This window comes from Poecilia latipinna, unplaced genomic scaffold (assembly GCF_001443285.1).
Source record: "Poecilia latipinna isolate Pla-1442-1.1 unplaced genomic scaffold, P_latipinna-1.0 Scaffold5290, whole genome shotgun sequence".
NCBI classification, from domain to species: Eukaryota; Metazoa; Chordata; class Actinopteri; order Cyprinodontiformes; family Poeciliidae; genus Poecilia; species Poecilia latipinna.
Genome location: NW_015117906.1, coordinates 1 through 12,657, shown reverse-complemented (window position 1 = coordinate 12,657; position 12,657 = coordinate 1). Strand labels below are relative to the sequence as shown.

The window sequence follows — 12,657 nt, the reverse complement described above, 5'->3', positions numbered from 1 at the left end:
CTCTTCGTTCACACTCTGGGCATCGTCCTGGGATGCTGAGTCCATCTCTATCAGATAGTTCACCACTATAGTCTCCAGGAGGCTGAGCAACATTAGTCCAAAAATCCCAAGGATGTACACCACTTAGAGGAACCAACAACACATTAATAAAACACTGGATCAGTATATTCTGCTCTTGATCAAAGTAGTGGGACCCTGTCAGTCACACCCTCTACTATTGTTAATCTTTCTCTTCTCTTTGGTACTATGTTCTTATTTCCTGTCTTTTCATGCTATTCAAACACCATTTAAAAACTGAAGTTGATTTTTACCTTTTTGGTACCTATCTGCTTCCTTTTTTGTGTTCGTGCCCACCATCTTTTTGCTAGACTCTCTTAACAGCATAAGTTACACATATAAATATTATCTGGGGGAAAGATAACATAGTGTTTTACCTATAAGGGGAATTTTGCTTGATGTAAAAGGTAGAATCTCGATGAGAATAAGTTGCATCACAGTGACGGCAAGCAGCACAGTGGTCTTGAAGCCGATCTTCTCCCCTCCACCGTGTGGCAGGAGGAGGGAGAAAAAATCCAGACACAAGAAGAAGAGGATAGGCAGCACAAGGCTGGCAACGTGGAGGACAGATTTTCTCTTCATTTCTATCTGTAAAAAGATGTGGGAGATGGTGTGAAATATTTGGTTTTTGATTTAAGAATCAGGAATTTTGGCATCATTTTGTAAGTAAATCAGGCATGCTTAGAGGAAAACGCAAAAAACAAATTTGACTATGAAGTTTATGAATATAACAAAAGTGAAGGGTAAATTTGCTGAGCCAAGGTGCAGAGATGAGCAGTAAATTCTTTATTAACCACTTAATTATACTACTTCAAAATTATATGTGCAGTATGTATCACGAACAATAGGAATGCAAAAGTTAGCAACAGCAGTAGCTTTAGCAGCAGTAACTGCACTGGAAAACAATCCACACACCTTGGCTCAGCAAAACTAAGACAATAGAAAATATAGAGATATCCCTGTAGAACATACTTACAGTGTAAATAACGATGGTTTGATTGTATCCATAATGGTTCACTGTAGAATTGGTGACAGTCATGTCGACAAACACCCACTCAAATTCTGTCGCCATTATTTCACGAGACCACATTGATATTACTGAACTATTTTTCTCTATGTCGATTTGTAATTCATGTTCTAAGACAAACAGAAGAGCAAGAAGTCAACAGTTAGGCTTATAACAAGATGTCAGTGTCGATAAAACGTGTGTTTTAGATTTAATTTTCTATAGAATTTCAATTCAGAAAGCTGTTGTGTTGTGCGTTTTGTTTGGCATACCATCGAAAATTAAATTTAAAATTTTGCTTTAGTTTGATTATACATAGATGAACTGAACTCACCTGCATACAAGTAGGACTTGAAGGTGATGTTACACTTCTGAATGTCGAAAGGGAATTTGTGAACATGCATCCTGCAGGCGCTGATCACAATCTGGTCGTTCCTAAATTCAATCGTCCCGTTACTGTGTATTTTGAGAAAGGGGCTTGGAGGAGCTTTGTCCTTCTCTATCCTGTGAAAGAATAGATGATTGTTGAATGGATTAAACCTCTGAAATTTGTAATGGTAGATTTCAAATGTTGAATATTCTTGGAATACTGCTTTTTAACAACCAATAGCAAAAAATATATTTTTACATATTTATAATTTAAAGGTCTGTATCAAGAAGAAAGTGAAACTGAAGTCGAATTTCTTGCTTGCGTAAAGAAACACAGGATACACAAGACTGAGCGCGGACATGAAGCGCATAGACAAGAAGCACAGGAGTCTGAGTGGAGAGTTTTTCCTAGTGAAGGACGTGTCAAAGCAAATGCTGAGATTTAAATCCTTTCAGTCTTACTGGGCGCTCAGAATGGTGCACTGTAAAACATTTGAAAGTGGTTTAATTTAAAAATGAAAGTATACCTGCTTCCTTGAAAATACAATTTAAGTCAACAAATAAAATTTGTTGGTTTTAACTCAGAAATTAAAGCTGATGAAGTTGATTTAACAGCAAGAGACAAGTTGTCTAAACATTTTTTTAAGTTCATTACTCTTCAATTGTGAGTTTTAACTTAATGCTGCAGTTTAAACCAAATTATTATTTCACAATATGCAAGAAAAAACTGCCCTCACCTAGTTAAAGAGCACGCATTTCTCTTTTATTTTTACTCACAATATCAGGTTAAAATAACTACTTATTTTACTTTAGAATAATTTAAATTCTTTCAAATTGCATTACTTTCAACCGAAGTCACTCAGGACTCTACAGTACATGCATACTCACATCTCTTCAATTGTTATGTCTGGCTTCCACAGTACCTCTGTTGGAACAATTACTTCTGAAATTCCACATAAGTCCTCTTTATTCCATAAAATGTAGTCATTTCCCCACTCCTGAATGGAAAAATAAAATATAAATCCAGAAGGGTGAGTGCGTGGAGCATGGCTGAATAATAAATGCAACTTAAAAAGTATCAAATTGTTTCTTTTTTTATTAAATAGCCATGTTATGAAATGCATCTTTTTCAGAAGTTACTCACCATGTAAATCCAAACATATGCAATGAATGTCTGATCTGTCTCTTTCTGTGCATAAAGAAATATATATTTATATATTCATATATTTCAGTTTGAAACAACAGTTAATACAAGTGCAGTTATTAACAGAGTAGTGAAACTTGTGCATCTTTTACTTTATGTACTTTAACTTTATTCCAGTCTTTCATAACTGCAGCTCCAGTTTACAGCCATGGAGAAAAATAGTAAGCATAAAGTAAAACTACATCCTGTGACTCAATAGCTTTAAATTTTAGCAGCTCTAACGTCAAGCAGACATTACCGTCTTCAGCAGTTACTTTGAGATATTAGTGCCGATTTGCTGTGTTTAATTATTACCCAACACAGTATTGCAAAATATTGCCAAAAATGTCTTGTCTCATAATGCTTCCCAGACTGATGGACATTTGCCTCTCTAATGTCCACCGTAACGTCTTTCCGACTTGGCAATGTCTTAACCCACACCTGTATTGCTCTGGACCAACAAACTGCTGAAATACTTGCTTTTCAAGAGCAACCACTTGGCAATTATAATTAAATAAAACTGATTTCTTACAGAGATGACAATTGCTATAGTAAAACAGAATCTAACAAAAAGTATATATAAATTAGGTCTCAGCAATATGTAATGCTTCAACATGAGAACCAAAGTACAAGAAACAAATCCAAAATCAGAAATTCAAAATCCCCAACAAAAATCAAATGAACACTTTCAAAAGTGAAAAAACAAACAAACAAAAAATAACATTATGACTTACCACATCCAGGATGGCATAGACTATCATTTCAAGGTATAAGACTGTTTTATTTGTATGATCTTTAACAGGTCTGCTCATTGTGAAAGTTTCATTAGCTTTGGTCAGATGCAGGTGGTCAAGAACATTCTGATAACTGCAGGTGGGTGCTGCAAGCAGAATAAAAACTTTATGATTAGAAAAACAGGAGAATCACAAAATGCAATCAAGCCTTCATGTAATGCTTGGTGTGTAAAATGGCAAAACGCAAAGTCTTATTGTGTTATGGTTCCTCATTGCTGCTTGGTAGTCAAAAAACTCTCAACCAAGAATTCACAAGTTTTGTTAGAACAGTAAAAGAGTTTGAAAAATGTTCATTTCCATAGTTTTAATTTTGATTACATGCTGTGTGCTGTGCAATTACTAAATCACCAATTCTCACATTAAGACTTTAAATATATTTGAATATTTTTTGTGCATGGCTGTAAAGTGAAAGGAAAACTTTTTTGGCAAAGCAATGAGCTGGAATGTAACATTACTTCATGATATTTAATTTGTTCATTAATAGTTGGAAAGCCAAAGTCCAAATTAAAAATCCAATTGAATAGTTAAAAATGTCTTGATTTGTGATTGGTAAATGTTCCTGTTACAGTAATGAATAACTGCATTACTGTAAAACGGTTAGAGTTAAATGCAGATCAGGGTAGCAAATAAACAAATATGGAATGATCAAGTGATGAGCAAAGACCTCCTGCTGTTACTGCATGTCTACAAAATAAATACACACAGCACAGTTTTCTCTTTTTTATTTGTAAATAACATTTATATAATTAATTTTCCTTTCACTTCATAATTCTTATTTAAGCTATGGAGGTTATTTATATAAATTTGAAATAAGATCAATTGAATGCTGTGATTGTAGCATGACAATATATTGTTCTACTGATAGATTTCCTACTGAAGGATTTAAAAATGGAGATTAACCCATGGTTAGATTAAACACAATGATTTACAAAAAACAAATAAGTCAGGTTTACCTTTGTCATCAGACGTCTGGTTTGGTGTCGAGTTTGAAAAATGTGAAAATATATGACTTGTTGCATTTTCAACTGTCATTGAAAAAAATCACAGCATAAATTGTTTATAGATTTTACCTTTCATGTTCAATTTTTGCAATATTTTTCAGACAGTAATAATGGAATGTAATTTGTACAATAAAAAATATCCATCAGAGCAGATCGATTACCAGAAACTGGATTACCTGAAACGTCCATAAAGCTCTGATTGGACATCAGTGGGTCATTGTGAACATCTGGTGACACACAGCTGCCTAACAGAGCAGAATACACATTTCCTTATCAGTATTTTCTGAATACACATTTGCCGTCATGAATATAAATCCACCTTTGTGTTGGACGACAAACACTTTACATTTTTTTGCATGTCCACTCAATTTAAAAAGATATGCAACCTTTCTTGGGTTCCATTTTTTTTCTCCAAAACTCAGCACTCCAGGAAGGAATCTATACAAAGCTGTGTAATTGCAAGACATTTTTTATAAGCTCTAAATGTGTTAAATTTCACCCATATTATTCTGTGTTTTAAATAGAAAACACATCAGGAAAGTCTGATCAACTGTCAGAGCTCCAAGCTGTGGCAGCCAGTGATCCATTTTGAACTGGTTCATAAAAGTTTATGAAATAAATTTTGCTAATTATTTTTTATGTTTATTGGCATAAATTACAAAGCAGTGTATTGACTAGGCCTGTCACAATAACAAATTTTGCTGAGCAATTAATTGTCTAAAAAATTACTGCGATAAACGATAATATTGTTTCAAGACCTTTTGACACTGATTTAATGGAAATGACATAAAAATGCATTCATCTCCTTAGCACTTAGATGAATGCCATAGATGAATACATCTGTAATTCCTGCCATACATTCCTGCCATAGATGAATACATTTTATTTTCAAAAGAACACACAGCGCTAGAACTGATCAACTAAATTAACAAAAACAAAAATAAAATGGATTCTCAGTCTCCATTAACAAAAAAACGTACTTGAATAAAAAGTAAACAACATAAAGCCAAAGTGGAAATAAATACTGCATTCAACCAAAAGAGTGCAGATTATGAAGTCTGTATACTATATTGCCCTTCAGTAATCACTAGATTTAAATAGAGAAGATGGGCACATCCGACTACCTAATGCAATAGTTCACACTACACGATTTTTTGCCCCTAATTTCCCCTTATGACAATCTTAGATCGTTGGCCGATCTAAGATTCTCGCTGATGATTTCGTAACCAATCATCCTGCAGTGTGTGGTGTGTTACGGTAGATTGTCGTGGCCGCTCCGATCTAAATCAGGGGTTTTCCCGACTGGGAGCTTAACAGTTGAATGTGACAAGTAGCCAATCAGAAAGCGCGGATTCTCCTCCGTGATTTCTGGGGGGAAATTACGGAGGGGAATCCCAAACAGCTGACACGGCGCAACCCGAAGTCCAGCGGACATCGGAGATGATATGTGGAAACAACATTAATATTTATTCAACATTTCGTGCAAATAATATAGAAATGACAAGGGGAGGAGTTGGAGTCAAATTGCTACCGCAGTTGATAAACCCAGTAACTTTTCAACTGTTCTTCGTTAACGTGACATAAATAGGTTATAATGATTTTCATTCAGTCATGACTTTACGCTGACTCTAGCCACATGCATCACAGGTAGATGCTAGAAAAGCAATGATTAGTGCCTGATTTTAAAATTAGTTAACTGGACTTGTAGCCATTATTTTGTGCCCATTCTTTGACACAGCACGGTCGAACCCGATTGAACCGTTATACCTAGGATTTCTGTCGGCTAATGTGTCTCTCAGGTTTTGAAAATGGGTCGACAGTCGGCTGACAGCTAGTGTCGTGTGCGCTGGACATTGCACTAAGGAAATGAGGAAGGGAGGGTCAGTGCAGAGCACCGGAGCTGAGCCTTTTTTCATTCAGTGTCATCAAGAGAAAGAAAAAAAAAAGGCAGGAAGAGAGATAAAGCCGATAATTAAAATGAGGTCGATAGGATAATTAAAATGAGGTCGATAGGTTTAATTTATCATGCGATTAATTGATTTATCGTTTATCGCGACAGGCCTAGTATTGACACTGAGTTTGATTAAAGTATGGATGTTTATACATCAGTAATAGACAACAAAAATAGTGAAGCTATTTTTTTGTTATACATTTGGTCAGATAAACCATAAACACACAGAAAATGATCTAAATACATAGATGACATCCCGTCCTAGTGGTCCCACATCTTAAGGTAAAAGCTGTTTTGGGAACACACTTTGCGATATAGTAACACTTAAACTTTCATCCTTGTGACTGATTTAAATTTTTATCTGAAACGGCACCATTTGTTTCTTAGAGCATTCCAAATGTATTCTTATATAATTGAGATTGTTATGAAATATTTATTATTCAGTTTGATCAAATATTTCTTATGAATGGAGTTCAAAAATTGCTAAGTGAACAGCACCTCTAAAACATTATCCACTGCATGAAATGATCTCGTCTTACCTGTGAGGAGAAACATGAAGCAAGTTAAAGTGAAAATCATTGTCTGAGAGGTCAGTCTGCAGCTCTGTCCTGTTCGAGCAATCTTAAGATGTGATGTGTTAAAAACACTACCAAGCAAAGCCAACCTCCTTAGCACTTAGAGTCTGTCTGTTTAACAGCATTTCTAATTTCCGTTGTGGTTTGGGATGAGTAGTGCTTTGTGAAGATACGACAAATAGAAGAGGCTTTTTTCCAGGAAGTTAGAGTTAGAATAACTAATAAAAAGTCCTTTTAGCAACAAGCACCAAAGTATTGGGGCCACAATGCAAGATGCAATTTAAAAGCTTTCGAAAATAATTTAATGCATGTATTAAAACAGCCTAGTTAAAATCCAGAGCTATATTCAATTGAGAATCTTTAAAAATAAAATCTTGAAAATTATGCTAACAGATGCCCTTCATCTCATTCGCTTGGGCTATTTGTCTTATATAAAAAGTTGGACATAATGAAAAACGCTTTTCAAAAGGCAGTTCTGCAGAGTGTTGACTTAGAGACTGTAATAAAATGCACTCTTTTCAGATTTTATTAGAAAAAACAATTGACGATCTTTATGACTTATGACAAAGATTATTGCAGTTAAAATGCTCTGTTCTTGTATAAAGCCTGACTGGTGTGACTGAAACTAGCAAAGAAGATGCATCACTTATGTGAGATTTTGATATTTTAGTTTTAAACTGGAAATAGAGAGTTTCCTAGAGCAGTAGGATCATTGTTTTTTGACAACAACTGCTGTAAAGATCCAAGAGTAATGGACTAACTCACCACAAGGCTTTGCTTGAAAATGGGAGAGGGCTCTCTTGATGAAAAGTGAAGCTTTTATTCAGAAAATATATCCTGAGTTGGTCTGGACCAGCATATTTCTGAATGTCCAAACGTTTTGAACTTTGAAGGGATTAATCATGCAGGTTAAAACCAGCAATTAATGCTCTTCAACACTAATCATTATCTCATACTTTTTTTCTGAAGTAATCACTGCTCTCTCACTGAGTGGCATGGCTGCCCATTTCCTTGTTGATAGTGACCCATTTTCACAAAGTCTTTCACTTCTGTTCTGGTGATTTGTCACATCAAGTCATGTCCATCTCTACCTGATCATCATTATGGGTTGACATCTTAGGTCCACAAATCTCTTTCTGGTGTCTTGGCTGATTTTCATTTGTTGCCATGCAAAGGAAACATTATTTTTTGAAGGTTTGCCTTAAAATATATCCAGTATAATATCCAATGTTTGCCTCTATCAATTAAGGTTGTTTAGAGAAAAAAATATTTCTCTAAATATTTTCAACATATAAAAAATATTTTTGATGTTCTGATACACGCATGCATGCAGAAACCAGATGCAGAAAAATGTTTCCAAACTATTTATTTGTGGGGGCTGTTCAACACTTGGCATAGCATGAAGATTGCAAAATCATGCATTTTATGTTATGTCAGAAATAATCAGTTATTTACTGCCTACAGAATGACAGTTTCTGAGCGTTAAAAGGACTTTACTTTCAAAGTAAAAGCACACATTTCAACATGGTATTGGATTTCTCAACCATTTATTCAGTTTAACGGTTCACAAATTTCGGGTGGTTTAGCACAATATGTAACAAATAGAACAGATTTAGGACTAGGCTTAAATGCACAAAATTTTTAATTTACCAAGACAAATGAAATGGATGTTTTTCTGGTAGAACAATATGTAATATCATAAAATGGTGTTTGTGACTTTAGACTGTCCCATCAATTTCTTAAACACCTTCTGTATTTATTTTAAAAAAATGCATATAGTAATGTTTCACATATAACCACACAATTCAATAATTCAAATTTCAAATCTTTTTTGCTGAATTATGGATAACGCATACTAATCCACTTTTCAGGCATAATCATTCTCTTGTTTATCATTTTTCAGTGGCGCCAAAAGTTGGTTAATAACACTGTTGCACAAATCACCAGCTTTAGCAAAGCAAAATTATGCGGTGGGGAAAAAATAAATGATCGGACAACACACAAACACTTCTTGAAATTAATAAAATGCGGAAAAGTAAAACATGCCGATGTTCAAAATAAATAAAAATTAACTATTTGTTCATTTAGTCACTACTCATCTGCAGAATACCACATTATAGAGACAAACAGTAAAAACAGGACAGCTGCTGTGACATAAAAAACTGCAAAAGCCTTGTTTATTTTCTGTGCAGTTCTGGTCCAGTAACCGGCTTTATCCTCTTCCTGTCTGCTGCTGAGAAGAGTTATTGATTTCTTGATTTCTCCAAGCTCATCTGACATCTTTTCGAGTGCAATGGAGACTTCGGTAACTCCGCCCTCGCTGCCCTGCAGACATGTTTGTCATCAAACTCGTATACGAAAGTCATACAGAAAGATGCTACTTTTAAAGTTCTTACCTCTTTTCCAATAGAAAGCCTTCCATCAGCTGAGTTTTTGCTAACAGATGCACAGCTGCTACATGTCTTGATTCCTGAAAAAATGAAGTTACGTTTTGTCCAGGCTTGAGCATTCGAATCAAAACAGAACATCACCAAGTGAACATTCGAACTGATTAAAATTTGATCTCTCCAATAAAACAGGTGTGCGAGTTGGTGAGTTTCTCCTCCTGACCTTCAACTGGGTCTTTTGTCTTGTCCTGTTCAATGTCCTGCCACGCGTCTCTATTAATTAGATGAATCACCAAAATAGTTTCCAACAGGCTGAGCAGCATAAGAGCAAAAGTCCCAATGCAATAAACCGCTGAGGGGGAGCAAACAGATATTTATATACACCAAGTATAAAGACACATCCACGTTATTCCCACTCCCTGAAGTTAAATCAGATCAAACCTCTCTTCTTTTAGGTTAGTTAGAATTACCAAAACTATTTACATTTAATAAATGCCAGAAACAATTCTGAAAAGAGCATTTTTTAGGACTTCTTCTGTAACGTTCTTTGAATTCATAAGTTTACATGCATTGTTACGTTTGGAGTGTAAACAGGGGATGCTAGTATCACCCGGTGGCAGCATGATGTTGTAGGGCTGCTTTGCTGCATGAGGAACTGGTGCACTTCCTAAAATAGATGGCAACTGAAAGAGTGTGAGAGAATAAAGCAGCCAACAGACCTGACTGAGTTCGACCAGTTTTGTCAGGAAGAACAGACCAGAACTCCAGCAAGCTATTAAGAGAAGCTTGCGGAAGGAAATCTAATAAGTTTCACCCAAGTCATACAGTTCAAAGTAGCTCTGATACTGATCAAATGTATGCAAGCGTCTGAATATGAAGGAAGTTACAAAAAAAATCTCCTTGCTAAGTTTTTTTTTTTTTTTTGACATCTAGCAAATAAAAACAATCTTAGTATTTCTAACTAAGCCAAAAGAAAAAAGTTTGGTCTGATTTAACTTCAGACAAGTGAACAGAAATGTACTTGGGTCTTTTTATGTAAATATCAGGTTTTAGCTGATATTTACAGCTAAAACCTGAAAGAAAAAATGTTTAACCTATTAAGGGAATCTTGTCCGAAGAAGATGGAAGAATGTCATTGAGAATGAGCTGCATCACTGTGACAGCAAGCAGAACGGTGATTTTGAAGCCAACCTTCTCACCGCCGGTGTCTGACAACAGGAGGGAGGCGAAGTCCAGACACAGGAAGAAAAGGACAGGCAGCAAGAAGTTTGCAATGTAGAGGACAGACCTCCGCTTCATGTTTATCTGAAAAAATGTAGGAGAAATTAATTTCCTTCCATTCTGCAAAAACATAAGTGTGAGAAATGTGAGAAAGCATTTGAAGCAAACCAAATGATATAGTTCAGGATTCTAATGCAATCTACAATTGATTGCATTAGATGGACTAATGCAATCTGCACTTGCAGGCCACTTCAGTGAGAACACTTGTCTAATCTGTGGTTCATACTAATAGTGAATCATAGACAACATAAGCTTAAGCATCTAGAGGTTGTAAATATGACTTTAAGAGGTTGAAACTAATAACCAGAATGCTGAAAAATTGTGTTTAAATGACGTGGTTGTTGGTTTCAGGTGGGACAGTCTGAGCGTCTCAAACTGTTGATATACTGCAGATTTATAGAGTAGTCAGAAAAGACAAAACATTCAGTGAGCAACAGTTGAGAGGCATTTGAGGGGGTAGAACTGCATCATGCATTGACCATAAAGCTGCAGTAACTTTTATATAAATATGTTTTTTGCATATTTGTGAAAACTGTCACTATATTGTGAGACAGATGATCTGTGAAAAATCAAGCTCCTCTGCCTCCTACTTGTGGTCCTGCTGCCATCTGCAGAAATACACCAAAACAAATGGCCAAAAACAACCAGTCAGAGCAAGGAGGAGGGCCTTAGCGCTGCTAATTACGCTCCTGTATGCACTGCTCGCCTCACACCCTCCCAGTCAGTGCGTACAAGCTCAAGACTGCTGTTTTGCTGTGGCTGTGCAAATGGTGAAGAAACAATTTTCTTACTAACCGGTGCATTCATGGCAGGCTCTTCTGTGGGGAACAACACGCACATGAGTGTGATTAACAGCGCTAAAACCCTCCTCCTGGCTCCCACAGGAGCCAATTTGTTTTGCACGTTAAATTTGTCTGCATTTAAATTCATGCAAAGCTAAAAGAAAAAACTACATTACGACATTAAGCTGAGCTGTTAAAAATACTTACCGTGTAAACAATCATTGTTTGATTGAAGCCAAAATGGTTGACAGTTTTGCTTGTGACTGTCATGCTGACGAACAGCCACTCGTATTGCGTCTCCATAGCTTTTCGAGACCACTCTGAGATCTCCGAATTGTTCTTGTTGTAAAATAACTTTATTTCTTCATCTGAGACAGATAAGAGAAAATAAGATCATTTGTTAATCTCGCATAGGAGAAATTTGTCTTGGAAACAGGGGAAAGACTGCAGTACAACAATAAGAACAATACAATACAATAGAACAATAGACAACAGCCATGAATACGTAAAAGTAAAAATACATAAAAACACAAATGTCAGATTGGCATTGGTGCCAGAAAAACAAACAAACCTAAACATCTTTATAGTCTTCTCATCTTATCATGGAAAATGCACATGTGGCAAGTCAGATAAAACATGTTTCGGGGTTTACCTGAGTGCATAATGGACTTGAAGGAGATGTTGCAGCTCTGAACGTCAAATGGGAATTTGTAAACACGCATCTTGCATGTGCTGATCACCACCTGGTCATTTCTGAATTCAACCCAGCCATAGTTCCTGATGTTGAGATTTGGACTTGGAGAGGCTTTGTCCTGCTCTGTCCTACAGAACAATGAATACAGACAGTGACCTTCAAATTAACCCACTGTGGGGTATGTCAGTCAGGCAACTAGACAAAATTACTCATTTTTACCAAGTGTTTTGCTTGGAGGGAAAAAATACAATTTTAATGTTATAGTGGGTTTGTTGGAATTTGAGTTGGCGGCATTTTATACTTGACTTAGTTTGGTTTGGTTAATTTCGTTCACTCCAATCTGTTTAGGAATGTGAGCAAATATGAACTGAACACCAACTTACATCTCCTCAATAGTCATATCTGGCATCCACAAATATTTGGTGGGGACTAAGATATGTGTGGTTCCACAGAATCGCTCCGGGTCCCACCAGATGTGCTCATTGTCCCACCTCTACTTAGGGGAAAAACGGGGTTGATGTTACAATTAAAAGATAAACGTAGGGATAGAGAATGGATTTTTTTTTTCTTTAAAGTA

The 12,657-nt window shown here is 36.0% G+C and overlaps 2 protein-coding genes across 2 annotated transcripts; both read right to left on the bottom strand.

The window, feature by feature from the left end:
- Positions 1-3: 3 nt before the first annotated feature.
- On the bottom strand, positions 4-7,037 carry LOC106943422 (5-hydroxytryptamine receptor 3A-like; the record flags this gene model as incomplete). The annotated part of the gene is made up of 10 exons (XM_015026734.1): positions 6,901-7,037; positions 4,587-4,655; positions 4,363-4,434; positions 3,350-3,495; positions 2,577-2,621; positions 2,321-2,430; positions 1,398-1,567; positions 1,034-1,194; positions 435-645; positions 4-122 (listed from the first exon to the last, which is right to left on the bottom strand). Coding segments are annotated over exons 1-10 (1,143 nt in total), but the record flags the coding sequence as incomplete, so codon positions are not given.
- A 1,439-nt stretch (positions 7,038-8,476) lies between these two features.
- LOC106943421 (5-hydroxytryptamine receptor 3E-like) lies at positions 8,477-12,573 on the bottom strand (the record flags this gene model as incomplete). The annotated part of the gene is made up of 7 exons (XM_015026733.1): positions 8,477-9,261; positions 9,333-9,406; positions 9,505-9,675; positions 10,418-10,628; positions 11,594-11,754; positions 12,039-12,208; positions 12,464-12,573. Coding segments are annotated over 7 exons (1,131 nt in total), but the record flags the coding sequence as incomplete, so codon positions are not given.
- Between the last annotated feature and the right edge of the window lie 84 nt (positions 12,574-12,657).